Source organism: Lampris incognitus, chromosome 3, assembly GCF_029633865.1.
Source record: "Lampris incognitus isolate fLamInc1 chromosome 3, fLamInc1.hap2, whole genome shotgun sequence".
Taxonomy (NCBI): Eukaryota; Metazoa; Chordata; class Actinopteri; order Lampriformes; family Lampridae; genus Lampris; species Lampris incognitus.
Genome location: NC_079213.1, coordinates 23,750,983 through 23,776,356, shown reverse-complemented (window position 1 = coordinate 23,776,356; position 25,374 = coordinate 23,750,983). Strand labels below are relative to the sequence as shown.

Genomic DNA, 25,374 nt, shown 5'->3' with positions numbered 1-25,374 from the left:
TTATATAGTGCTTTTCTAGACACATGAAGTGCTTCACATTGAAGGGGGTAACTCACGTCAACCCCCACCAATGTGTAGCACCCACCTGGGTGATGCACGGCAGCCATTTTGCACCAGAACGCTCACCACACAGGTGAGCATTCTGGTGCAAGGAAGGAAGGAATCATTGAGACAGTCACATGGGGGGATGATTAGGTGGCCAGATGGAGAGAGCAAGGTTGGGAATTTTGCCAGGACACCGGGGAACCCCCTACTCTTTGTGATAAGTGCCATGGAATCTTTAATGACCACAGTGAGTCAGGACCTCGGTTTAACGTCTCATCCGAAGGACAGCATCTCCTACAGCAAAGTGTCCCCGTCACTGCACTGGGATCTGATTTGATTTTTTTTAAAATTGGGACCAGAGGTTAGACTGCCCCCTACTGGCCAACCAACACAACTTCCAGCAGCAACTCAGTTTTCCTGGTGGTCTCCCATCCAAGTACTAGCCAAGCCCTCACCTGCTTAGCTTCCACCATTTAGCAGAGCCAGGGTACATGTTGTACATGTACATGTTGGCCGGTGATGTCACAGCCGCGTGTGTTTGTCATCCGGGGAAGTTTATGAGCTCGTCTCTGCCGATGTTCCCGCCGCTCAGGATGCAGACAGCACTCCTCCCCTCCAGGTCAGGTATCTTGTTGGCGATGGCGGCGAAGGCAGCGGCTCCGGAGGGCTCCACCACCAGGTCGGAGCCATAGAGAGAGCCCACCGCCGCCCGGATCTCCTCATCACTCACCAGCACGACCTCCTCCACGTAGTGCTGGCACAGCTCGTATGTCAGGGTGCCTGGTATAGTGAAGAGGAAAAAAAAAATGCTCAGAGCAATCACTTCATATTATAAAAATGTGTGTGTTTTGGGGAAGAGGAGGAGTGGGTACTGTATAGAAACTGCACTGTGTTGCTTTCACGAACCATAGTGCACAACAAAATACACTGCTCAAAAAAATAAAGGGAACACCTAAAAACACAATATAGACCTCGATGAATGAAATATTTCAGCTGAAAATCTTTATTTATTAGACAGAGGAATGTGTTTAGAGCAAAATAACCTAAGAATGATCAATGGAAATCAAAATCATTAGCCCATTAAGGTCTGGATTCAGAATCATACTCAAAATCAAAGTGGAAAATGAGAACATAGGCTGATCCAACTTCTGTGGAAATTCTTCAAGACGATTCAAAATGAGGCTCAGTAGTGTGTGGCCTCCACGTGCCTGTATGCACTCCCTACAACGTCTGGGCATGCTCCTGATGAGACGACGGATGGTCTCCTGAGGGATCTCCTCCCAGACCTGGATCAGGGCATCGGTCAACTCCTGGACAGTCTGTGGTGCGACATCGCGTTGGCGGATGGTACGAGACATGATGTCCCAGAGGTGCTCGATTGGATTCAGGTCTGGGGAACGTGCAGGCCAGTCCATAGCATCAATGCCCTCGACATACAGGAACTGCTGACACACTCTGGCCACATGAGGACGAGCATTGTCATGCATGAGCAGGAACCCAGGGCCCACTGCACCAGCATATGGTCTGACAATGGGTCTGAGGATCTCATCCCGGTACCTACTGGCAGTCATGGTACCTCTGGCTAGCATGTAGAGGTCTGTGCGGCCCTCCAAGGATATGCCTCCCCAGACCATCACTGACCCACCGCCAAACCAGTCATGCTGGAGGATGTTGCAGGCAGCAGAACGTTCTCCACAGCGTCTCCAGACTCTCTCACGTCTGTCACATGTGTTCAGTGTGAACCTGCTCTCATCTGTGAAGAGCACAGGGCGCCAGATGTTCTCTGGCAAAGGTCAATCGGGCTGCACGGTGTTGGGCTGTGAGCACAGGCCCCAATTGTGGACGTCGGGCCCTCATACCATCCTCATGCATTCTGTTTCTCACAGTTTGAGCAGAAACCTGCACATTAGTGGCCTGTTGAAGGTCGTTTTGTAGGGCTCCGGCAGTGCTCCTCCTGTTCCTCCTTGCACAAAGGACCAGATAGTGGTCCTGCTGCGGGGTTGTTGTCCTCCTGCGGCCCCCTCCACGTCTCCTGGTGTACTGGCCTGTCTCCTGGTACCTCCTCCATGCTCTGGACACTGTGCTGGGAGACACATCAAATCTTCTTGCCACAGCACGCATTGATGTGCCATCCTGGATGAGCTGCACTACCTGAGCAACTTCTGTAGGTTGCAGATACCGCCTCATGCCACCTCTAGTGGTGAGGGCACTAGCAAAATGAAAAACTAACCAAAGATCGGCCAGAAAAGATGAGGACAGGCAAATGGTCTGTGGCCACCACTTGCAAATCCATTCCTGTTATAGGGGTTGTCTTGCAAATTGTCTAATTTCCACCAGGTGGAAATTAGACAATTTACCAACAGGTGAAATTGATTCACAAATCAGTGTTGCTTCCTAACTGGACAGGTTGATATCTCAAAAGTGTGATTGACTTGGGGCTACATTGCATTGCTTATGTGTTCCCTTTATTTTTTTGAGCAGTGTAAGTTCAATAGGCAAAAAAATAAATAAATAAAAACGCTTTGACAGAGTGCTATGACAGACTTTGTTTTTGCCATTGTTTGGCTGTGTCAGTAAAATATATCTCAGACGGAGCATCAAAACAGTCCGTTAACAACTGATTTACATCTGGAGAAATTCTGTATACTTTTTGAGATACGGGAGAAAAATTTCCCAGTTAAAATGAGTGGCGGAAAGTTGAACTCTCTGAGAATATAAAAGACTGATGCTGCCACATTTCAGTTCATAATACCAATTTAAATCACTGGAACCACCATTTTCACCAGGAAATACTTTCTCGATATCCCCTTCACCAAGGAGGTTAACACCTGGACAGATGTTATTTGGTGGAACTGTCCACCACTGGTGGAGGTTTGGGCTTCTCGAATGCTTTTGTTAAGAATTTTGACATTTTTACTATTGTTTTATGCTAATTAACCGTCAAAGCATATACATTTTGCTCTAAAGAAGTAAGTCTTGCCCTTTATGCACTTTAGTCCAGGAGGACCAGGAGGAGATAGAATAGGAAGCCAAGGGCCGTACCTGCAAATGGAGGTGCAAGTCCTGAGGCGATGCTCTTGGTGTCCATCCCCACCGGCCTCTTCTCAATGAAACTTCTGTACATGGTGCAGGCTGTTTTCACATGAAACAAGTCAAAGGAAAGGGGGGGGGGGAGCCCACGTAATTCCCCTTGATAAACATTATACAGTGTGCCCAGTACCACTGCCAGCTATGACATCATATCTTACGTAGACATTGAAATTGAATCAATATTTTAACAACCATGAATTTTTCTGCATCATCTGAAAGTATACAGTCAATATTTGATGAGAAAACAACAGTGGTGTGGAGACAGCATAATAAACTCACAACGTCAATACTACCATGACATGCGTTTCAGCCTGTCTGTCAGTATGAAGAGAAATTCCTATGTCACTCAAATCAATACCCCCGGTGAATCTGTTACACAGATGGGGTTTAACAGCAGCGGGTTGATGCTACCTCCTTCAGGCTCCACTCCATAGATCCTGGTCCTGCTACAGCCGGATAGCTTGATGGCTGCAGCCACCCCGGCCAGCAGCCCCCCTCCCCCACAACCCACCACCACCACGTCCGGCTCAGGTACCACCTCCAGCACCTCCATACCTACACTGAACACACACACACACACACACACACACACACACACACACACACACACACACACACACACACAATCAGCTGGCGACAGAGAGCCTGCAGTAGCTCTGCTGCATCAGTAACACACTTGCAAGGGGTCAGTGAACAGACACTGCTGTAGTGCATCTGTCATTAACTTCTATATATATTTCCCCGGCAGTGAGACTGGGACACCAGAGTTCTTTAAGGAAGAGCTGGAAAAGCAGCAGCAGAGGTGTCTGAGATCCAGTTTGTAGAAAAGGACTGTGTTTCTATGAATAATAACGCTGATGCTTTCTTGCTATTCACATCTTGTGAATGTGCCCATCTTTCATGCAACAGACTTGTTACACATGATAATTTCTCTAGTGCAGGCCTGCCTTTTCACCCTCCACTTCATAAATAATTCATTGACAGTGCCAAATGAAGAGTGGATCCTTCCACAAAATAAGATTTCTTTTCACATTTTGCATATAAATGTCAGTTATTTGACCATCTGCTTGTCAAACAACAAACACTACATGACACCTACAATGACATCCAGAGATCACGCTTAAACTTACCTGGCATGCCCTGCTATTAAGTCCAGATCATTGTAGGAGTGCAAGAAGGTCATGTTTTCCTGCTGAACACAGCGGTTCACCACATTCATCAGACAGGAGGTTGGCATCCGCTCCACCTCCACCCCAAAGCTCTGAACGGGGCGAGATGTGAGAATTGACATGTAAAATACATGCAAAGCAACTTGGCTTAGAGAAAATGATTAAGAGAAAACTGAACTTGGACCTTTATAGTACATACTAAAAAGGCAAGGACAAAAAGGGCAAGGGGCATGCTGGTCTTCATAAATGGTATTTATGAATGCCAGACAAATGAAGAGATGACAAAAATATATGTGGTTTCAATGCTTAGCCAAAACTGGTGTGATGCATAAGTATGACATGAAAAGACCATGTAATGATAAGTAGGCCTATGAAGTTCATTTTCTATCGTAGGAGATGAGGGCTTGTTAAGAGGTTTCGAGCCTGTCATAAAACCAGTGCTTGCCTTGGTTTTCAAATAACCTACAGATGAACTCTGACCTGTATGAGAATAGATCGGGATATTGGGGCTGTTTCTGGCATCACCACTTTGCCCTTTGACCCATAGTGCTTGGAGGCATATGCAAAGGACTTCCCATAGTTCCCTGCAGACATGGTGACAAAATGGCCACCCCTCTCTCTCCTGGCAAACTGATTGGCCACCCCTCTGATTTTAAACGAGCCTGCCAATGAAATTTAGAAAACCAAAGGAAAAATCATACTGCTATCACCACTCCATAATCAGAGATTCTCCAACCATTGCACACCACGATATCAATCCAAACATTTATTGACAATTTAATAAAATTTTTCAAAATTTAAACATTTGGATTAGAAGTGGGTCTTCTTTCCTGAAAAGTGGACCTCATTATTCCGTGCAAATAATACCGTGCCATCCAGCCTTTTTTGATTTGATGGAAGTATCATCAAATAATGGATATTTCGGGCTTAAAACGTCATTTGGTAGTGACTATGAGCTTACTTTGTTACGAACATAACTGCTGTTCGGTTTCATTGAACACACTTTAGTTAGACTTTAAAAGCTTTAGTTTTTTGGGGTAGGTCTAACAACCCACCCCAACCCTCCCTTCGCTACACACATGTTAATACATGAGAAATAGAGCAATACTTTTCAGTGGCTACATATTGACAGGGGTAAATAAAAAGGTCATCACTGACCTGTTCTCTGCATGTTCTCCAGTTTGAGGTGGATGTTGCAGGAGATGCTGAGAGGGAGGGTGGTCTGGCACCAGGGGATCATGGGAGTGTTAATCACCCCCAAAGGACTCCTCCTCACCGTCTCCCTGGCTTCTCTCAGCAACTGGAGGGTGACGGCATCTGCAGACACCTGAGGCACCACAAATATGAGAGCAAGTTGGATATAATTGACATGATGGGTTGTGCCCTGCCCTCCCCTAACATGTTTTGGTTTTTGCTAAAATAATTTAAAAAATATTTGAGTTAGATTAATCGTGTTTTATACGAGCAACATACACATCTCTGCTACTACAAATGAACACTTGAAGTTTGTTTCTAGGACCTACCAATCTTGCACAATTCCACCGAAAGTGGCAGAAGTGGGGTGTTGCAACTTACCCCAGAAGCGGGGTTAATTGTAACAGATGGTTAGTTGTAACACTTGTTGGAGAAGTTTGCTTGAACGCAATTAATTCAATAAAATTCTATGTATATACTATAGTTGGATACTGTCTGTGGCTCTATCTATAATATATAGATATACACACATCTAACCCTCCCTCTAAAGCTCAATACATAGATGGATAGATATGTGTGGATATTATCTATCTATGCATTTCTTTCCATCCATGATCGAAAACAATCTACCACAGCCCTTTGGGAGTGATTATCTTTTCTTGCATGGTTTTAACTCCCATTTGATCCATATTCCAGATATCTTAAGCCTCAACCATGCTTTTTATATGCACTTCCCAAGTTATTGAAAAAAGTGCCCACATTGCCCTCGTTGACGCTTGAGGCCCCGGCAAGACTGGTTGCTTGTGGCTTCTTGATAGACAATGTGGGGTGACGCTTAAGGAAAGACGTCATCCAGTCCTTTCCTGCCATCTCAGATGTCTTCCAGGACTCCGGGTATGTGCAATTAAATTGCACGGCACACTGGAAGGCGATTTTTCGGACCTAAAAAACACGAACATGTCAATTATGTACACATTTTTATGTATGAGTCATAAAAACTAATATGAATATTCATGAATTTTATCTATTTGTTTATTTAGTCATTTGTCATTTAGTCAGTTGGCCTGCCGCCCAGTGACTGCTGGGATAGGCTCCAGCAACGCCGCAAGCCTGAGAGCAGGATAAGCGGACTGGATAATGGATGGATGGATAGTCATTTGTGATTCAAACCAACTGACCTATTTGTTTTAAATGTAGCCTATTTATTCTATTTCTCAAGGTGAACTCATTTGTGAATTTAAACGCAATGTAAGGTTACCAGATTTAAACAGATTCTTGGTTGAGTCCTAGCAACCGGGTGTGTCTAAAATAAATAAATACAACTCTGGAATTAACCTTATTTTCGTTTTACTTCTTAACTAGCCTACCTCTTTGTGGCTCAGCCCACAGTTCATGTCAGACGCTGTGTTTAAAGAGTCCATGAGCTGCTTCTCCTGCTCTGTGCTGAAGACCTGCTTGTGGCGAGAGTAACCCACGGCGGGGGACTTGTGGCTACCAGCCTCCTGCAGCTTTCTCTTCTGCATTACAAAACGATGTAGAGTCAAATGGCAGATACCATATGACTTCGCCACGCCTCTGATAGACCTGCTATCATCCACATCCCTGGCAGCAAGGCACAGAACCTCTTGGCTAACTCCCCGACCTGTTTTTCGCTTTGGATGTCTCATTCTGTGTGTGTGTGTGGGGGGGGGAGTTGCGAGAATTAGTTTGTTTTTATTTTATTATTGTTGGACACTACGGACGGCTTAGTTGTAACACTGTGTCACAACTAACCCCACCGTGTGGAGTTTTTCTCAAGCCTAGCTAACACTTGCAATGAGTTGGTTACATGTTTCAAAACGGTGCTATGTTTTAGGCAACAAGACGGCAGAGGTGAGCAGTACGCGTTACATTTACTCAATTACATGCACTTGAGTAAAAAAACATTAGAAATTGCACTTCTAAGAGTAGTTGTTTTGTAGAATATTTTTTACTCTTTCTCAGGTACACACGTTGGTCCTTGACAAACGGGTCAGACCCTTTAGTCTACTGGTTAACGTTGTCGCTTGCGGCGCGGGAGACACGGGTTCGCGCTGTGGCGGTAGCCGGGCTGCCCCCCCCCCCCCGAATTCGCTACAATATGTACTTCTACTCCATTACATGAAAATGAACTCTAGTCTACCATGTAGCCTATCAAAACTCCAATGACTGCATTAACCGTCGAAGTCATGTTGTAGAACAGCCTGAACCAAATCTGACAGAGAAAAAGCCAGACTAGGTTAAAACCTAGTGTGGCTGGACCGCAACATTTAGAAAGTGGCTGTTTTGGGCGACTTCATTTAAAAACGGCTGTTTCGGCTGTCGTGTAACTTCAGTGACGTCGTTGGTCGCCGTGGAACCGGTCTTTGGTCAGCTGATCCAGCGGCCCAACCGTGTCAGACTGATCACTCAGTCAGCCACCTAGAGACATCCGCGTTTGTAGGGCGGGCCGAAAACAGCCAGCCAGCAGGGGAACACCCCTTTTACATATCTTTGGCGCCATCTGTTGTTGCGAATGCATATTGACATTTAAAAGTCGACCCCGAATATAAGACCACCCCACTTTTTCAGACGTATTTCCAGGTAGAAGGGGAAAAAACATCTTACATTCAGACCAATACAGTAGTAATAATAATAATAATTGAGAAAAAAGAGCTCTGGTATCGGTAGATATCCAAATTCAAGTATCGGAATCAGCTCTCAAGTGGAAAAAAAAGTGGATCGGTGCATCTCTATTACGGATAGGGTCTGACGAATCTGATGGGTCACCAAATACGGCGCAACACTGGCTTAATAGCAGAACAATGCCCCCATTCTGTGTCCGTACTGTAATGTCCGTAGACGCCTTGTCTTACTGACATAAGAATAATTCAAGAACGAGCCGACTTCGTAGGTTCTTAACTGCGTAGCTTTTACTAGCGTTCATCCGACATACAACCTTCATAACATGCTCTTCTCACTTCCTGTATACGTCACACGCACTGCACGTACACCCGTGAGTAGGTCAAGTTAAACACGTGACCTTTCATTCATTACATCTCCCCCTCTAAGATGATTTTCTAAACATTTCTCTGAACATTTACTGCCAACAATTTTAACCTGTATATCACCCCCCTTTTCACAAAAAAATAAAAAATCTCCCACAGTACACAAGTCCATACACCTCACAAATCCAGCCGGATTGCAGGCTTGCTCACCCTGCCAGAGCGAGTAACATGTGGTGTGGAAGTTGGCATTTCTGCTGCTCGGGACTCATCCGTGTTTCCACTCTCCCCTGGAGTGACATGGTCAGGATCCCTGCTGACAAAGGTGAGTGTTTTGGGTGTGGCCAACAGGTGGCGCCTGTTCCTTCTGTAATGTTCACCTTGAGCTGTCTCCACTATGTAGGATCTGGGAGTGGAGCTCTGACTGTGAACAACTGCTGGCATTGTCCATGTTTTCTGTCCATCAAGTTTGGTGAGTACTGCGTCACCCGGGTTCAGTGGGCGCAGTGTCCGCACGCCGTTCCTGCGGTTGTAGTAGAAAGCCTGCCTCGATTTGGCTGCGGCGTCAGCGGTTTTGATCCGTTCCTCTTTAGGCCAGGCCGGTTTCAGGTTATGCTGCAATGTGGGTAAGGTGGTTCTGAGTCTCCTACCCATGAGCAATTCCGCTGGACTGGCTCCAGTGGAAGAAGAGGGTGTAGCTCTGTATGTCAACAGGGCGAGGAGAGGGTCTTCCTGCCTTAATATGCTTTTGGCTATCTGAACAGCCCTCTCTGCCTGTCCATTACTCTGGGGGTAGTGTGGGCTTGAAGTCACATGGATGAAATCATAATCCTCACTGAACCTCCTCATCTCTTCTGAAACTAGCTGTGGCCCATTATCGCTAACTACAATTTCAGGGATACCAAAACGTGCAAATGTAGCCTTCAGCCTAGCTACAACCTGACTGCTAGTAGTTGTTGGTAGATTTAGGATCTCCAAAAACCTGGAATAATAGTCAGACACTATCAAGTAGTTTTGCTTTTTGTACTCACACAGGTCTATGCCAACTTTCTGCCATGGTCTGGATGGGAGCTCACTTGACATTAAAGGCTCTTTTCTCTGTGTGTTCTTGTGTTCTCTGCAGAATTGACATTGCTGTATCTTTGTTGTAATGTGCTCTGTCATTTTGGGCCACCACACTGACTGGCTAGCTCTCTCTCTGCACTTAACTATCCCCTGGTGCCCGTCGTGTATTCTGTCTAAGATCACCTCCCTCATCTCTGTGGGAATGACGATACGACTGCCTCTGATGACTAAACCATCTACCTCAGATAACTCCCCTCTCACCTGATAAAAGTCTCTGACTGTCTCCGGCACTTTATCGACATACTCAGGCCAGCCGTGTCTGATGAAGCCCAACACTGTCTGGAGCTGGAGATCCCCATCCGTGCTCTGTTTTATCTCCTGCATCCTTTGAGGTGTGGCAGGCACCTGGCACACGATGGCATCAATGTGCGCTGCAACATCATCATGAGAAGCACCATCTCCGTAGCGCTGCTCTGGGCCTCTGGAGAGTGCATCAGCCACAGCTAAAGTTTTGCCTGGTGCGTATTCAGCCACTGCATTGAAACGCATCAGCCTCATTAACAGTCTCTGGCACCTAATGGGCACATTATCCAAGTCTTTGCTGTTCATGAGAGGCACTAGTGGTTTATGATCGGTGACAAGTCTGAAATTGTCAAGCCCAAACAAGTACTTCTCGAACCTTTCACATGCCCAGACGCTGGCTAAGCACTCTTTCTCGATCTGTGCGTACCTTGTCTCTGCGTCACTCAGCCGTCGGGAGCAGTAGGCCACGGGCTTCCAGTGTTCCCCGTGCTGCTGGAGCAGAACGCCTCCCAGCCCGTAGCTGCTGGCATCTGCTGACACCACCGTAGCCTTAGTGACGTCATAAAAGGTGAGTACCGGGGCGGTGGCGAGTGCTGCTTTAAGGTCTTGGAATGCTGTGTTCTGTGCAGGTCCCCACAGCCACTCTGTCGTTGCTTTAAGCAGTCCATAAAGCGGCTGACCTACAGTGGACAGCTCTGGGACGTATTTTGCCAAATAGTTCACCATCCCGAGGAACCTCTTGAGTTCCGTCACGTTCTGGGGCTGAGGAAAGTTCTCTATTCCGGCCACTTTGTCCGGGTCAGGTCTGATGCCTGCCTCGTTGATGATATGACCAAGGAAGCGGACTTGTTTCTGTTTGAACTTGCATTTCGCTTGGTTCAGTTTGAGACCTGCTGTTTCAATGACCCCCAGCGCCTCTGCTAGGCGCCGGTCATGGATTTCCTCAGTCTCTCCGTGTATAAGGATGTCATCCATGTACACCTCTGTGCCCTCTAGCCCGGTCAGAGTTTCCGCCATCTTTCTCTGGAAAATCTCTGGAGCACTCGTTATACCAAATGGAAGGCGGCAGAAAGCATACCTCCCAAATGGGGTGATGAAAGTGGTGAGCCCCCTGCTGTCTTCATGCAAGGGGATCTGGTAAAACCCACTTGCTGCATCCAACGTTGTGAAGAACTTTGACCCTGCGAGCCTTGGCATTATTTCCTCCATAGTGGGCAGCACGTATTTCTCACGTTTCACCGCTCGATTCAGCCTCCTGAGGTCAGCGCAGCAGCGAACCTCTTTCTTGTTCGGTTTCAGCACCGGCACCATAGCGGCGCACCATTCTGTGGGCTGAGTCACTTTTTCAATAATGCCCTCATTTTCCATGCGCTGCAGTTCTTTCTTAACCAGTGGTACAAGTGGCAGTGGTATCCGTCTGGCTGTATGCACCGCGTATGGCTGGGCACCCTCCACCAGAGCTATTTTCACTGGGTCTGTTTTCAGCAGTCCACTTGAACCGAAAACTCCACTGACCTCATTCATCCGCTTCACTAGACCCATCTCCACTGCCTCTGGACGACTCAGCAGACAGTTGCCTCTCCCCTTGATCACATACACTGGAAAGGAGTATTGTTTCTCCTTGTAGTTGGTTGTGGCTTGAAACTGTCCTATGCAGCTGATGCTTCCACCTGGGCTTATGAAGCATGTGTCAGGAGGTCCCAGTTTTATGTTTGGCTTCAGCTTTTTAAATGTCCCTTGGTTGATAACAGTAGCGTCAGCCCCCGTGTCAATTTTAAAGGTTATTGGTACATCACTTATTTTTAAACTAACAGTCCAATCTTCCTGACTGCTCTCTTTGCCAACTTCTCCCAGAAAGTACAGCTGTTTAACCTCTTCAGTGACTTCTCTCACCGCTTTAGAGTGACATACACGCTCCCAATGTCCCTTTTTATGACACTTGTTGCACTTACTGGTCGTTGCAGGACACTTCCGCTCATCGGTGTGCTGCGTCTTGCCGCACCTCCCGCATTCATCTACTTTGTTGGTTGCCGGACTGCCGCCACCATGACGCTGTCCGCCCTTTTTGTTTTGGCGTTCGTCCCGCCATCGGACAACATTGACGTTAGCCAGCAGGGCCTCTGGTTGGTTAGCTTGGAGGCTGAGCTGCTTTGTTATTGCCTCCGCCTGTCGCACTTGTTCAATGACTTTCACCAGAGTAAGGTCCGCTGTGAGCTGGAACTGACAGGAGAGCACCTTATCTTTTATGCCCACTACCAGACGATCTCTGATATGTTCATCCCTCTTGTCCCCAAACTCACAGTGTTCAGACAGCTCATACAATGTCCGGATGTACATCTCCGCTGTCTCTCCTGGCTGCTGGCTACGTTGATAGAAGCACGCCCTCTCATGTATGATGTTACGGCGGGGAATAAAGTAGCCGTCGAACTTTTTCAGTACGATATCATAGTCCACTTTATCACCCTCCGCCGCGAAGTCAAACGAGCTGAATATCTTTTCAGCCTCGCTGCCCATTGCATAAATCAGCGAACTCACTTGAATCTCCCCGTCGTCTTTATCCAGCTTTGTCGCGAGCCTGAAGCGCGAAAACCGTTGTCTCCACTCCGGCCATTCAACGGGGCAGTCAAACTTGAATTCACTCGGCGGATTAAACTTCGGCATGACCGCTCGTGTTCAGATACACAGACTATTCTGACACCATGTAATGTCCGTAGACGCCTTGTCTTACTGACATAAGAATAATTCAAGAACGAGCCGACTTCGTAGGTTCTTAACTGCGTAGCTTTTACTAGCGTTCATCCGACATACAACCTTCATAACATGCGCTTCTCACTTCCTGTATACGTCACACGCACTGCACGTACACCCGTGAGTAGGTCAAGTTAAACACGTGACCTTTCATTCATTACACGTACCTTTTATATAAAGTACGGAACAGCGAGGCGGAGTAACAGCTCACCATCCGCGCCTTGAACAGCTAGAAAACGGTGCCTCACCCGACACACTATTCACTGGAAACTCAGTGAGGAACGAACTAACAAAGTCTGAATAGTTAAACTCTCAAAAAGAAATACAATTTCCCCACACACATTACATGCACATACCCTATTAAACCTAAATGCAAAGTTACCTACTAAAAAACAAATAAATTCCTGTCTATCTTACATTGTTAATGAGGACCTGGTCGACTACTGTCTTTTTGAAAGACTAATTTGTTGTTTTAAATTGCATAATAAACTGCATCTAATTACGTTACTCACTACTTGAATAGTTTTTTTACGAGATGCTTTTACTCTTACTCAACTAATTATTTTTACGTCGAAATTATCTTCTACTTGAGTAAACATTTACAAAGTAACTATACTTTTACTTGAGTAGTTTTTGTTTACCCGCCACTGCAAGACGGCTGACAATATAAGGTTGGATCGGGTGACTTAAAACACACACAGCTCAGTAGTGGAAAAACAAGTAGGAAAAGATATTTACATACATGATGGGAAGGCCCTCTTTGCTATCGACCTCCACGATAACACGTCCAAACTCTGAAAATTCGGTGAAACCGTCTACTGGTAATATAGTAAACTAACCGGAAACACATCGTGATTGACCCTGTGTAACTGCGTAAAAGGTCCGTGTTAGATTTAAATTCACGTTAGGTGGCGGAAATGGCGTCGAAGACAGGGAGCGAAATTGAAAATGGGGAGGTTTGGAAATAAGAGGAGGAATACCGAATTGCTCAAGCGGTTCTAGTCAGTCATTGGGAACGGAGGAGACGTATCTCGCTGGGATGATACCGTGACAGGAGAAAAAACGGGATTTTTCGAGGACCCGCACGAGGTCGGAAAGTTTGCAGGGAGAAAACTCGAGATGTACGATCGCTTAGGATACCTAGAAGTGGGGTGGTTATCATTGACTGTATCTCAATGCGTCAGAGAGATAGAGCCCTTGAAATCAAGGTGGTTAGAAGTTAAAAAAATAAAGTAGTTAGAAGTCATCTCTGGGTGACTTGCTTCCCACTCGGGATTAAAAGCAAAGAAGAAGGGCGTTATAACTGGCGTGCCAATGACAGCAGAGGCTGAGTCGTCTCGGGATGTTGCAGGTGTGTGTGAGGCAAGGAGAATGACTAGATTCCGAGGAGGAGGGCTCAGATCCCCATCTTGTTATTCTGATGGCCCAGTTTTGCATTCACAAACAGAAGTTTGCATCACCTATTCCTGCTGTACATCAGTTCCGTGCAGAATGTTTTTCTTTATTGAAACATGCAAACTACTATTTACAATTTCATATAACAGACTAAATGAAATTGTACTACTGCTACGACTACAACTACTTCTACTAGTAGTAGTATTAGTGTTGAAACATGCAAACTAATGAATAACAAAAGAGCCACAACTTTGCTAACACATTATGACAAAGTATTTATAAATCCCCAATAGATGACCTTCTGTTAACACACTGTGGAGACCAACTATACAGCCATGCTCTGTACTGTATTTGTTATTTCTTTACCTGCATTTTTTCTCTTTCTTTCTCAGTTTTTGTCTGTTAGGTTATTACTGTTGGTAATTATTTTTGTATGTTTTTTTCTCTCTCTCCATTGTCTGCTGTTGCAAGAAAGGATCAGATGAAGTGTTTTGGCCTTTTGCCAATGGTAATTTAACTGTACTGCTGCAGTGGAAAGAAAATCTGAGAGAACTGACATAATTGTAGATGCAGCAAGGACATTTCTGGGTGTTGTGGGAGTTTTTGGAGTAGGTGTGCAGCAGCTGCTGAGAGAGGCTCTTAGCCCCCCTCAGAAACCAGAGAAATAACTAGTTTGATTGAGAAGAGATTAGTTTTTTTTAAAGTATTGTAGCGAATTCGGGGGACAACGCAACCACAGGAACTGCCGCGGCCGGGACGCGAACCCGTATCGCCCGCACCGCAGGAGGCATCGCTAACCGCTCGACTAAAGCGTTAGACTCGCGAGCCAGCGTGTCTTGTTATCGATTCACGTTACACTACCCCCCTCCTTCAGGAAACGCGTCCCCGCGCTTAAGCGTATCAGCTCCTTCACGCCTCAGGGCGCCTACGCTTCCGATGGCCTTACGGTCGCTCCATCCCACTTCTGACACCAATGTAGCGAATTCGGGGGGCAACGCAACCACAGGAACTGCCGCGGCCGGGAAGCGAACCCGTATCGCCCGCACCGCAGGAGGCATCGCTAACCGCTCGAGTAAAGGGTCACACTCGCGAGCCAGCGGCCAGCGTGTCTTCTTATCCATGCACGTTACAGTATGCAGAAATTCTGGTTCACCCTCCAGTCCAGTGGATGGCGGTAATGCGCCAAATCGTTGTTTACCAACCGCCAATACACCTGAAGAAGAACTCTGTCGCACCGCGCACCCCAATAATAATAATAATAATGATATTCATGTAATGTTTACATTAAAAAGCCTTAAATTGGAAGGAAGTAGATAAAACATAAAAGTGCAACAACAGTGAAATAAAAGAAAAGAAAAAAAGCTGATATGATAATAAAAGTAAACTGTTAAAACAGATAGATGGGACTCCCCGCGACCCTGAGAGCAGGATAAGCGGTTCAGATAGTGGATGGATGAATAAAATAACTGCCAAATAGAAGTTAGTGCTTATGATGTGATCTGTGGGTAATTTCAGAGCTGAACTTGATTGACGACAGTGTTGGACACCAGTCCATGCCACGTTAGGTCTACTACATGACCATAAAATATCAACGTTACATTACCATCTGTAACCTTTCTGTGGGGAAACGTTGCATAAACACACTTCAGGTAGTTTGGGTTTATGACCCACAAACCTTATTGCATGGATTTTCCGGTTGTTGTTGTTTTTTTTTTTTAATAAACGATAGCTCCGTTACGTTTAGTGTTACAGATTTTGAGGCACCCAGCAAACCAGTCGGTACCATACAGCGACGCCACCACTTCATCTACTACCTTTATCTGCTTTTTATTTATTTATTTATTTAATGATTGTACATTGTTTTGTTGTACTTATTTTATTTAATATGCAGCTCCTCTTGCTTTTATATTTCCTTCCCAATTCTATTTAACTTTTAAACTGTTTTTAAATGGTCTTTAATCATTGTTCATCTACCACTTCTTCTTTTTTTGGCCCGGTAAAGCACTTTGTAACTTTGATTTGAAAAGTGCCATATAAAAAGTTATTATCATTATCATTATTATCATTATTACTTGTTTCTAGTCGACCGTAATTGCTTAACGGACCGCAAGTATGGCTGCCTCTGTCCATAGCAATGGTCACTTGTTATCTAACTTTTAGCAGTTATACAACCAAAAATAAATACGATAAAAGGATAACATTCCGAAAACATGGGTTTTGTTAGACACGTTATATGTGCGATGTCTGGCGGCATTGACAGCTCCGTCGCCGCTTTGTTACTAAAGAGAAGAGGTAAGACGTTCATACATAGGCGAAACCTCTAAACCACTCCATTAAAGCATTGCGGCGTTGCGATACAGCAGCAGAAGTCTTTATGAGTTTCTTAGCCAGGCAGCAAAATACAAGGCGAGTTCTATAAAAATGTGCAATGCAACAGTTAAAATATCAAAACCTCATTTCGTTTTTGTCCATGCCAAGGGTACAATGTAACTGGAGTTTTCATGAAGAACTGGGACTCCATGGATGAGAAAGGTGTTTGCACCTCTGAGAAGGACTGTGAAGACGCCTACAGGGTGTGCCAGACCCTGAAAATCTCCTTTCACCAAGTGTCTTACGTTAAAGAATACTGGCATGAAGTATTTAGGTATCTATCCATCAGGGACAGCCGCTTTCAGACACAGTCGGTAAATATGGTTCTTTAAAAATAAGTCCCTTTTATCAGTGTTATGTCTTTCTAAATGCCATGCATCGCTTATGTCACTTTCAGTTATCTACTAAAGGAATATGAGAGGGGCCGGACCCCAAACCCAGACATACTATGCAACAAATACATCAAATTCAACCATTTCTACCAGTATGCCATTAACACTTTGGGTATGTATTAACATTACAGGGGTACATAAACATGTACCCATTTGTGCTGCTTTGCTATTGTAATTGAGCAACATGCTTTGGCTAATTGTGGAAAAAAGAAAAGAAATGGGCCTGCATTTCTAATATTATACCATAATCTGTTAGAATTTCAATCATAACAAATGAGATAATTATTCGTAATTGTCCGTCTTCCTGTCACCAAATGTTAACTTCAGTATATTCACTTATTATTATTATTGTTATTGTTATTATTAATGCCTGGAAAATAGCAGAAATATCTTGAGCTTCAAGACTTAAATATCTATGCTGTTATTAATTTAGGTGCTGATGCTGTGGCCACAGGCCATTATGCAAGGACATCACAGGAGGATGAGGAGGTGTTCCAGCAGAAACATAAACCCACATCCCACTCACTCTTTAGAGACCGGTTTGAAATCCGAAATCGTAAGTGTCCCACTCCTCTCCTTCTCTCCCTACCGCTTTCTTCTTACAGGCCAAACTTTCTTCACATTTGCCTCACTGTCCATAGGGAGATCAGAATACAGGGTCAACCAGGGTTTCCATGATTCAGTGTCTTGCACATTGACATTTCAGCAGGGCATCCAAATGAGTACGGGTTTCCTTTTTGTCAGCAGGGTTTAGACCTCACCACAGACCCATGTGGTATTAGCTGTTCTTTTCTCACTTAGAAAAAATGAACTAAACTAAAAAGGAATAACCATTCAGTGCTGATAGAATATTTGATTGTAATTTCTCTAAAAGAACATGTTTGTGTGGTGATTTTGCAAGTAGTCAATAAGATGTGTGAAATGTAAAATTATATTTGTAAAAAACACAATGGTCCAAAATGAATGTACTTTTTCTTTGACAATGTGAAGAAGCAGTATTAGACTTGTATGAATGGTTGCTATGATGTGGCAAAACTACTGACAAACAGTAGTTGTGTTCCCCTGGATGCAGACACAGATGCTCCAAAACATTTTGCTCAGCACACCATGAAAATAATACAGCTTGCCGTGCAAAATTGAGAAACACATTTCCTATCTTCTTTTTCCTTTGACAAACTTACTTTCAAAGACTTATATAAAGTACTAAATTGTTTTGCCTTCTTCCTAAATGGGAGGCTGTACTTGGAAGCTGACCTTCTCAATGACCAGACTTCTTATAAATTACCTAGCGAGCTCTGAAATTCACAAGGTTCAATGGTGACATCTTTTTTTCTCTCACAGTGAAGAAGCAGTTCCATGATGAAGGATGCATGAAGGATGTAACCTTCTAGATGTTTTCCCCCAATATAACAGTCTCTTTTTTCTTTATTAGCGGTGAGGTTGCACAAGGGAGCAGACCTTTTTAAGGACCAAACCTTCTTCCTCAGCCAGATCTCCCAGGATGCCCTGCAGAGGACTCTGTTCCCCCTGGCAGGACTCACCAAAGACTTTGTCAGAAAGATCGCTGCCGAAGCTGGTTTTCACCATGTCCTAAAGAAGAAAGAGGTAGGCTGAGGGTACTCACTGACCAAAAAGAAAGAGGAATATACCCCATTGAAACTGATCTCACATTATGGAGGATGGAAACAATATCTACGCTGGAAATGTAGTATGGCCACATTTTTTTTAGTTCAAGTTTACAATACAAAGAAAATAGTAGATGATGGTTGACAAGATAGTAGAAAATAAAAAGAGGCCTGGCAGTTGTGACCCCGTCCTCAACTCTACAAATACTGGAGACTATAGAGTTTAAATGGGAGTCAGTGCAACATCATATAGTTCTGTGATCATCAGTTTAATGCAACAGTATACAGTAGGCCTGCTGTTTAAGTTGGACTGTACAAAGTGTTTTTAACTGCATTAGAAAAGACAAGTGACCTGAAAGCTAGACTGATTATTGGTAAGTTTGTAACTGAAATGTTAGTAAGTTGGCCTTTGGATGAATAATAATAGTGATAATAATAATAGAAAATTTGTCATTGGTTTTAGTCTTTTTTTCTTCAGGATATATTTTAGATGTGTTACCTTGACATGACCCTCTCTGGTAAAGTTGTAAATCTGGATGCAAAGTGTTAAAAACGCTGAGTTTTGAATGTTTTTTCAGAGCATGGGCATTTGCTTCATTGGCACAAGAAACTTTGAAGACTTTATTCTGGAGGTGAGAAGTGATAGTGGAATTATAAACACACAGTATGTTCTATAAAACAATCCGGTGAACAATTAAAAAAAATGGACGAAATAACAAAAATGCTTCAGAGAAAACGAAGCAAACTGCAAAAAAAAAAAAGGAAGTTGTGGTCATTATATTTCACTGTACAAACTTTATCAGCATGTCGTACTGATGCTTCATGAAGCGAATGAAGGTTGCACAGCCTATATGGATTCAGTCTGACCGCTCCATCAAAGACAGTTTGTTGATTTTTTCTTTTTTGAGTGCTGGCTATTTTCCAAGCTTATGTAATTTTCCATCTCTTTGCTGTTTCTCATAAACAATACATCTGCCTTTATTTTTTTACCCCCACCAGTATCTAGAACCAAAGCCAGGGAACTTGGTGTCCATTGAGGATGGGACGATCATGGGCAGACATCAAGGTATCTTCTGCTTTTAAGAGACTCGAAGGACAGTGCAAGAGCCCACACCAGCATCCCAGGCTGGATTCTTTGGGGACCATAGCAAAATGAATAATCCTGTTGCCTGTTATACATAACAAGTTTGCACAACATGTCCTGAACTCATACCCAACATCACAGCACTTTAAAGACATTGGTCCGAGGGACAAAATCCCATCCAACAGGGCCCATTTCCAAATGACTGACAGTTGATATTGTGCGTTACATGTTAAGAAACATTTTTATTTACCAAATTACACCTGGCCACATGCGGATACTTGAATTTGTCATAAAACCTTAATTTGTTTGCCAGCATTATTACTTTTATATCTTATACTGTTACTTTTATTGTGTGCCAAGTGTGTTAAAGTATTATGTGTTCTGTTTTGTTTTTTCAAATGTGTCAGCTGCAAATGACAAGTCAGGTTTCTTTGCCAAATTAAAATGGTTCTGAAACTGAATTTGCACAAAATGCATTCTGTGAAAGGGAAAATTGTTCTTTTTCCTCTTTCTTTCTGTTCTCTCTCCTGTCCGTCCAGGTTGGTTTACGCTGACGCTGGGCCAGAGGGCCAGAATAGGAGGGCAGAGAGATCCGTGGTTTGTGGTGGACAAAGACATTACCGGCAGTGATGTTTTTGTGGTGAGAAAGACACTATTGTTAAGTAAAACGACAGTGTGGTCTATAGAGTCTGCAGAAGCTCTGCTTCTCCTGCCCTCTGCTCCTCGTATATGACAAGCGACCACTGTATTTGTAAGTACATGGGCTGCTGGGCTTGCACATCCTCATTTAGAGCAGCTGTTAGATTCTGTTCATGTCTGAAAGATAACACTAAGTTGTGTGATTTCAGGTTTTTGTTTTTACTTTCTATTTTAAGGATTACAGAATATTCAGTCACAGCCCTGCCATTCAGTCCCATCAGGAATTAATTTTACATTTTACTCCCGCTGTTCTGTTGTTTTCCTACTGTTACAGTATGTTTTATCCTAATCATATTCCTTTGCACAGCCTAATGATGCTGCATTTTATAACTAGCAACACAAAATATGAAATATATCAAATGGTGGACCAAAGTGTATCTACCATTAAATGTCTTACAGTACCTCGGGTGTGTTCAGTTTTATTTTGCCTGGTCCCATTGGGAAATGAAGCTTGTATGCATACAAAGACTTTTACAAATGAAAGGGTGTATTCCTCTCACTGCTTTGTCTTCAGATTGGTTTTACCTTCATCTGATGGAGAACCAGCACAAAAATCACACCAGATATTTGTTGTTGATATGTTTATTGTCTGACACCTGTTTCACTTGATGTCATAAATCTTCTTAGAAATAGATGTATAATTCATTTACTTTGCTTGCTTTTTTAAGTTATTTTCTCTATAAAACTTGGTTTCTTCTTTGACCGTAACCGATTGTGGCAGCCATTCACACCCTGAAATTTCACTCTTCAGGCTCCAACCACCAATCATCCGTCTCTGTTTCGTGACACTATGCGGACGGACCGCTTTCATTGGATAACGGTGGACCCGCCCCCTGAGCTGGTCAGGACACAAATGATGGAGTGTCACTTCCGCTTCATCCACCAGATGCCTCTCAGTGAGTACCATCCCATCAGAACTGTATTGTGATAATACAGAATCGCTGCCATGCCAAGGACAGTTTATATGAAATAACATAACGCTTAAAGTAGAGTAGCCTTGCTAAAAAAAATCACAGTCTCTGGTTCTGCCCCAACTATGTCCTGTCTGATGCATCCTTTATTAAGACGTTCAACTTCTACTTGCACATACATTGTAAACTGTTCTGGATAAAAGCCAAACACCCCAAACATAAAATGTATATGAATGCCCTTTTGTCTTCCAGCCCCCTGTACTGTGACACTGAACATGGATGGCTCCGTGTGGATCACACTTTCCCAGTCCATCAGAGCTCTCACACCTGGACAGGTAATGGCTCCCACACCTGACTGACGGCAGGAAAACGCCAAATGCTACGAAGTGTTATTTCAGTCCAGGTTGTGACTGGAACTGTACCATTACTCTTTAACCTTTAGCAACAGTCATTGCCAAAGGTTAAAGCAGCTGCCATGAGATAGTTGTGTATTTTTGAGGATGCTCTGTCAGAGACAGTAGGCTTACTTCACTGTACGATTCAGTCATTACAGACACACTCATCCTCTGTCAATGTGTCAGACCATATATTCATCCGTCTATCCATCCTTTCTCTGTTCCCCAAGTTCGCGGTGCTCTACAAAGGGGACGAGTGTCTGGGCAGCGGGAAGATCATCCGTCTGGGGCCAAGTGAATACACACTCCAGCAGGGCCGAGAGCGAATGATGGCAGCCTTGCAGGAAAAGGAGCAGCAGACCCCGAAACCAACCAGCTGAGAGACCATGTCCACTCCCTGCCAGAGCGGCAACTGGTTTCTTCCAGGTGGCCCATGGCTTCCATGGGTCTCCCTGCGTCTCTCACCCCTTTTGAGTCGGACCTGTGAACGTGACCCACTTCTACCACATCTGTTAACCAGCTGCTACCCTTCCAAGATGAATAAAGTGGTACCGTTTGTTACTGTGGTGGGTTTAACACCAGCTTCCTCCAATGTTGATATTTCATTTTTGGTTTTTCTGATACTGTATTAATCCTTCAAAAGGGTCAAACTCTTTCCCTCATCTGGTTGGGGCACAGGGTCGGGCAGGTTTTGCTGTGCCCCTGAATCAGGTGGAGGTTAATAATCTGGCTCAAGAACAGTTTGACAGGTATGGGTGCTCATAGAGGCCAAACCTGGAGCCTCTAATAGAGGGACAGTCGCACTTACCACTGTGCCACTTTGCTGCCAAAAAGAAACTCGCATGATGTTGAAGGCACATTGGTACAGAGATCGGTAGATCTGCCAAAACCCCGCTTGCTTTGTTGGAACAGCTGTTAGAAAACTGATCTTTCACCATCCTCACTAGTATTTCATATTCATATTCAAAAAGTTAAGAACAGTGCCATCTCTCTGCAAACATTCTTCTGTCATTAAGAAGGCCACTACATTGATATTTATTATGTGATGAATAAACAGGAACATGTTTCAAAAACTCCTTAGATTTATTTCATACTGTTTTTGTTTGTCAGAGAACACTCCTAGATCGGCTTTTTCAATCTAAGTAAAACAAAAGTGGCGCCGTGCCTTAACTGTTTGCATTACAGATCTGTTTGTAAGGTTGTATAAGATCTGTCCAAGAAATCTTGGACATTCCTGAATTTCCTCATTTAGGCTTGTTTGTTGGTAAGATCCAAATTTAGGAGTGGTGCAGACCTGCCACATGCAAATACAACAGTACCCCTGCTAAAACCACTTCTGTAGAGGAGCGAAGGTCCATAAATCATTTGCCCTAATGCACAGAAAGACTAGTTTCAGTAATGGAGAATATAAACAATACATTTGATCTTAGTTAGATTGACACACGCTATTGAAGGCTCAGTTGAGTTGAATCCATCCCTGCTCTGAAATGTTTTTTCTTTAGTCAGTTCTGAAAGCAGCACTTCAGTTTCTGAACTGATAAAGGTTTTTCTCCTTTCTCCATCCTTATTGCAGTGTCATGTCTCTATGTAAAGGTAGCACATAACCAGCTGTCTAAAATTAGGTTTTTCTTTTTGCATGACACTACATTTCCTTTGGGGGGGTTTCCGATGGTAACGGCACAAATTGAAAGTTTATTGGTACAGGAATTCAATTTATGAACAAGTGGCATTCAGTATTCAAGGCACATGTTGTGAAGGACAAGTCTGGGCGGTCGAGAACGGTTTGTGAATCTGATGTTGATTTCTGTGAAGCCCTTCTTGCAAGAAGAAATTCAATAGAATTATAGGAGAAACTTCAGGAGAATATTTTTGCATGTGGTCAGAAGTCAAGTTAAAAAAAAACACCCAGGGGCCTGAGAAATAATGGATTAGCAATAAAAAAAAACACGCATGATTTGGTAAAAACAACTGAATTGGACAACAGGAATTAAACACAGCAAATACTATCACAAAAATAAAGTGCTGTACAGACTATATATATATATATATATATATATACACTACCGTTCAAAAGTTTGGGATCACCCAAACAATTTTGTGTTTTCCATGAAAAGTCACACTTATTCACCACCATATGTTGTGAAATGAATAGAAAATAGAGTCAAGACATTGACAAGGTTAGAAATAATGATTTGTATTTGAAATAAGATTTTTTTTACATCAAACTTTGCTTTCGTCAAAGAATCCTCCATTTGCAGCAATTACAGCATTGCAGACCTTTGGCATTCTAGCTGTTAATTTGTTGAGGTAATCTGGAGAAATTGCACCCCACGCTTCCAGAAGCAGCTCCCACAAGTTGGATTGGTTGGATGGGCACTTCTTTGAGCAGATTGAGTTTCTGGAGCATCACATTTGTGGGGTCAATTAAACGCTCAAAATGGCCAGAAAAAGAGAACTTTCATCTGAAACTCGACAGTCTATTCTTGTTCTTAGAAATGAAGGCTATTCCATGCGAGAAATTGCTAAGAAATTGAAGATTTCCTACACCGGTGTGTACTACTCCCTTCAGAGGACAGCACAAACAGGCTCTAACCAGAGTAGAAAAAGAAGTGGGAGGCCGCGTTGCACAACTGAGCAAGAAGATAAGTACATTAGAGTCTCTAGTTTGAGAAACAGACGCCTCACAGGTCCCCAACTGGCATCTTCATTAAATAGTACCTGTTAGAGCCTGTTTGTGCTGTCCTCTGAAGGGAGTAGTACACACCGGTGTAGGAAATCTTCAATTTCTTAGCAATTTCTCGCATGGAATAGCCTTCATTTCTAAGAACAAGAATAGACTGTCGAGTTTCAGATGAAAGTTCTCTTTTTCTGGCCATTTTGAGCGTTTAATTGACCCCACAAATGTGATGCTCCAGAAACTCAATCTGCTCAAAGAAGTGCCCATCCAACCAATCCAACTTGTGGGAGCTGCTTCTGGAAGCGTGGGGTGCAATTTCTCCAGATTACCTCAACAAATTAACAGCTAGAATGCCAAAGGTCTGCAATGCTGTAATTGCTGCAAATGGAAGATTCTTTGACGAAAGCAAAGTTTGATGTAAAAAAAATCTTATTTCAAATACAAATCATTATTTCTAACCTTGTCAATGTCTTGACTCTATTTTCTATTCATTTCACAACATATGGTGGTGAATAAGTGTGACTTTTCATGGAAAACACGAAATTGTTTGGGTGATCCCAAACTTTTGAACGGTAGTGTATATATATATATAGTTTTTTTTACATCCAAGTAGTTGGAAATACTGTGTTGTATTGGTAAGTAAGAAAGTTGCAAGTATTGTTTCTGTTTCATACTGACTTGTATGTTTTTATCCAATATTTGTTTCGCAATGTTACTAAAAATGTAGATTAGATAAATATATATGATTTGAACCATTTTAGGTCTTTGTAACAGAGTAAAAAAAAATGTAGCAGCACAGAATAAGAAAAGTGCCTTTTCATTATTGGAGTTACTTCAGTTGGGGTTATCTCCAGATGGCAGGTTTTAAATACTTGGGACATTTTAACCAGGCACAAGCGAATAAAATCACGGCGAGAGTCAGAATCGTCGTGATGTAATCAACAGGCGTCCATCTCTTGTTGTTCCATCAGTCGGCCACACGGGGGAGCTCCTACGTAATAAACTATTTCCATTACAAATCCCAGCGCTGGGTCGCCGCTGTCACGCAAAAAGCGATACATGACGATCACGTCAAATGATGATCAAATCTTTATATTCTGGTTATTTAATCGCCCAGCAGCTGACGGGGTCGCATCCCTTGCTGTTAAGGGACCTCCGGTGTAAACAGTAAAACACTGATGGGAGCGTGGAGGCTCACTGAGGAAAACAA

General features: G+C 43.6%; 2 protein-coding genes across 2 annotated transcripts; one reads left to right on the top strand and one right to left on the bottom strand.

The window, feature by feature from the left end:
* Positions 1–586: 586 nt before the first annotated feature.
* srr (serine racemase) lies at positions 587–7,707 on the bottom strand. The gene is made up of 9 exons (XM_056276688.1): positions 7,660–7,707; positions 6,866–7,015; positions 6,258–6,440; positions 5,463–5,718; positions 4,785–4,966; positions 4,266–4,396; positions 3,547–3,695; positions 3,088–3,177; positions 587–825 (listed from the first exon to the last, which is right to left on the bottom strand). Exons 1-9 carry the CDS (start codon positions 7,705–7,707, stop codon positions 587–589), a joined length of 1,428 nt encoding a protein of 475 aa, XP_056132663.1.
* Positions 7,708–16,123: 8,416 nt separating this feature from the next.
* On the top strand, positions 16,124–22,539 carry trmu (tRNA 5-methylaminomethyl-2-thiouridylate methyltransferase). Its single transcript, XM_056277603.1, has 11 exons — positions 16,124–16,303; positions 16,490–16,655; positions 16,779–16,885; positions 17,207–17,329; positions 18,206–18,378; positions 18,977–19,030; positions 19,398–19,464; positions 20,022–20,122; positions 20,933–21,077; positions 21,345–21,427; positions 21,718–22,539. Exons 1-11 carry the CDS (start codon positions 16,222–16,224, stop codon positions 21,865–21,867), a joined length of 1,251 nt encoding a protein of 416 aa, XP_056133578.1. The 5' UTR covers positions 16,124–16,221; the 3' UTR covers positions 21,868–22,539.
* The last annotated feature ends 2,835 nt before the right edge of the window (positions 22,540–25,374 follow it).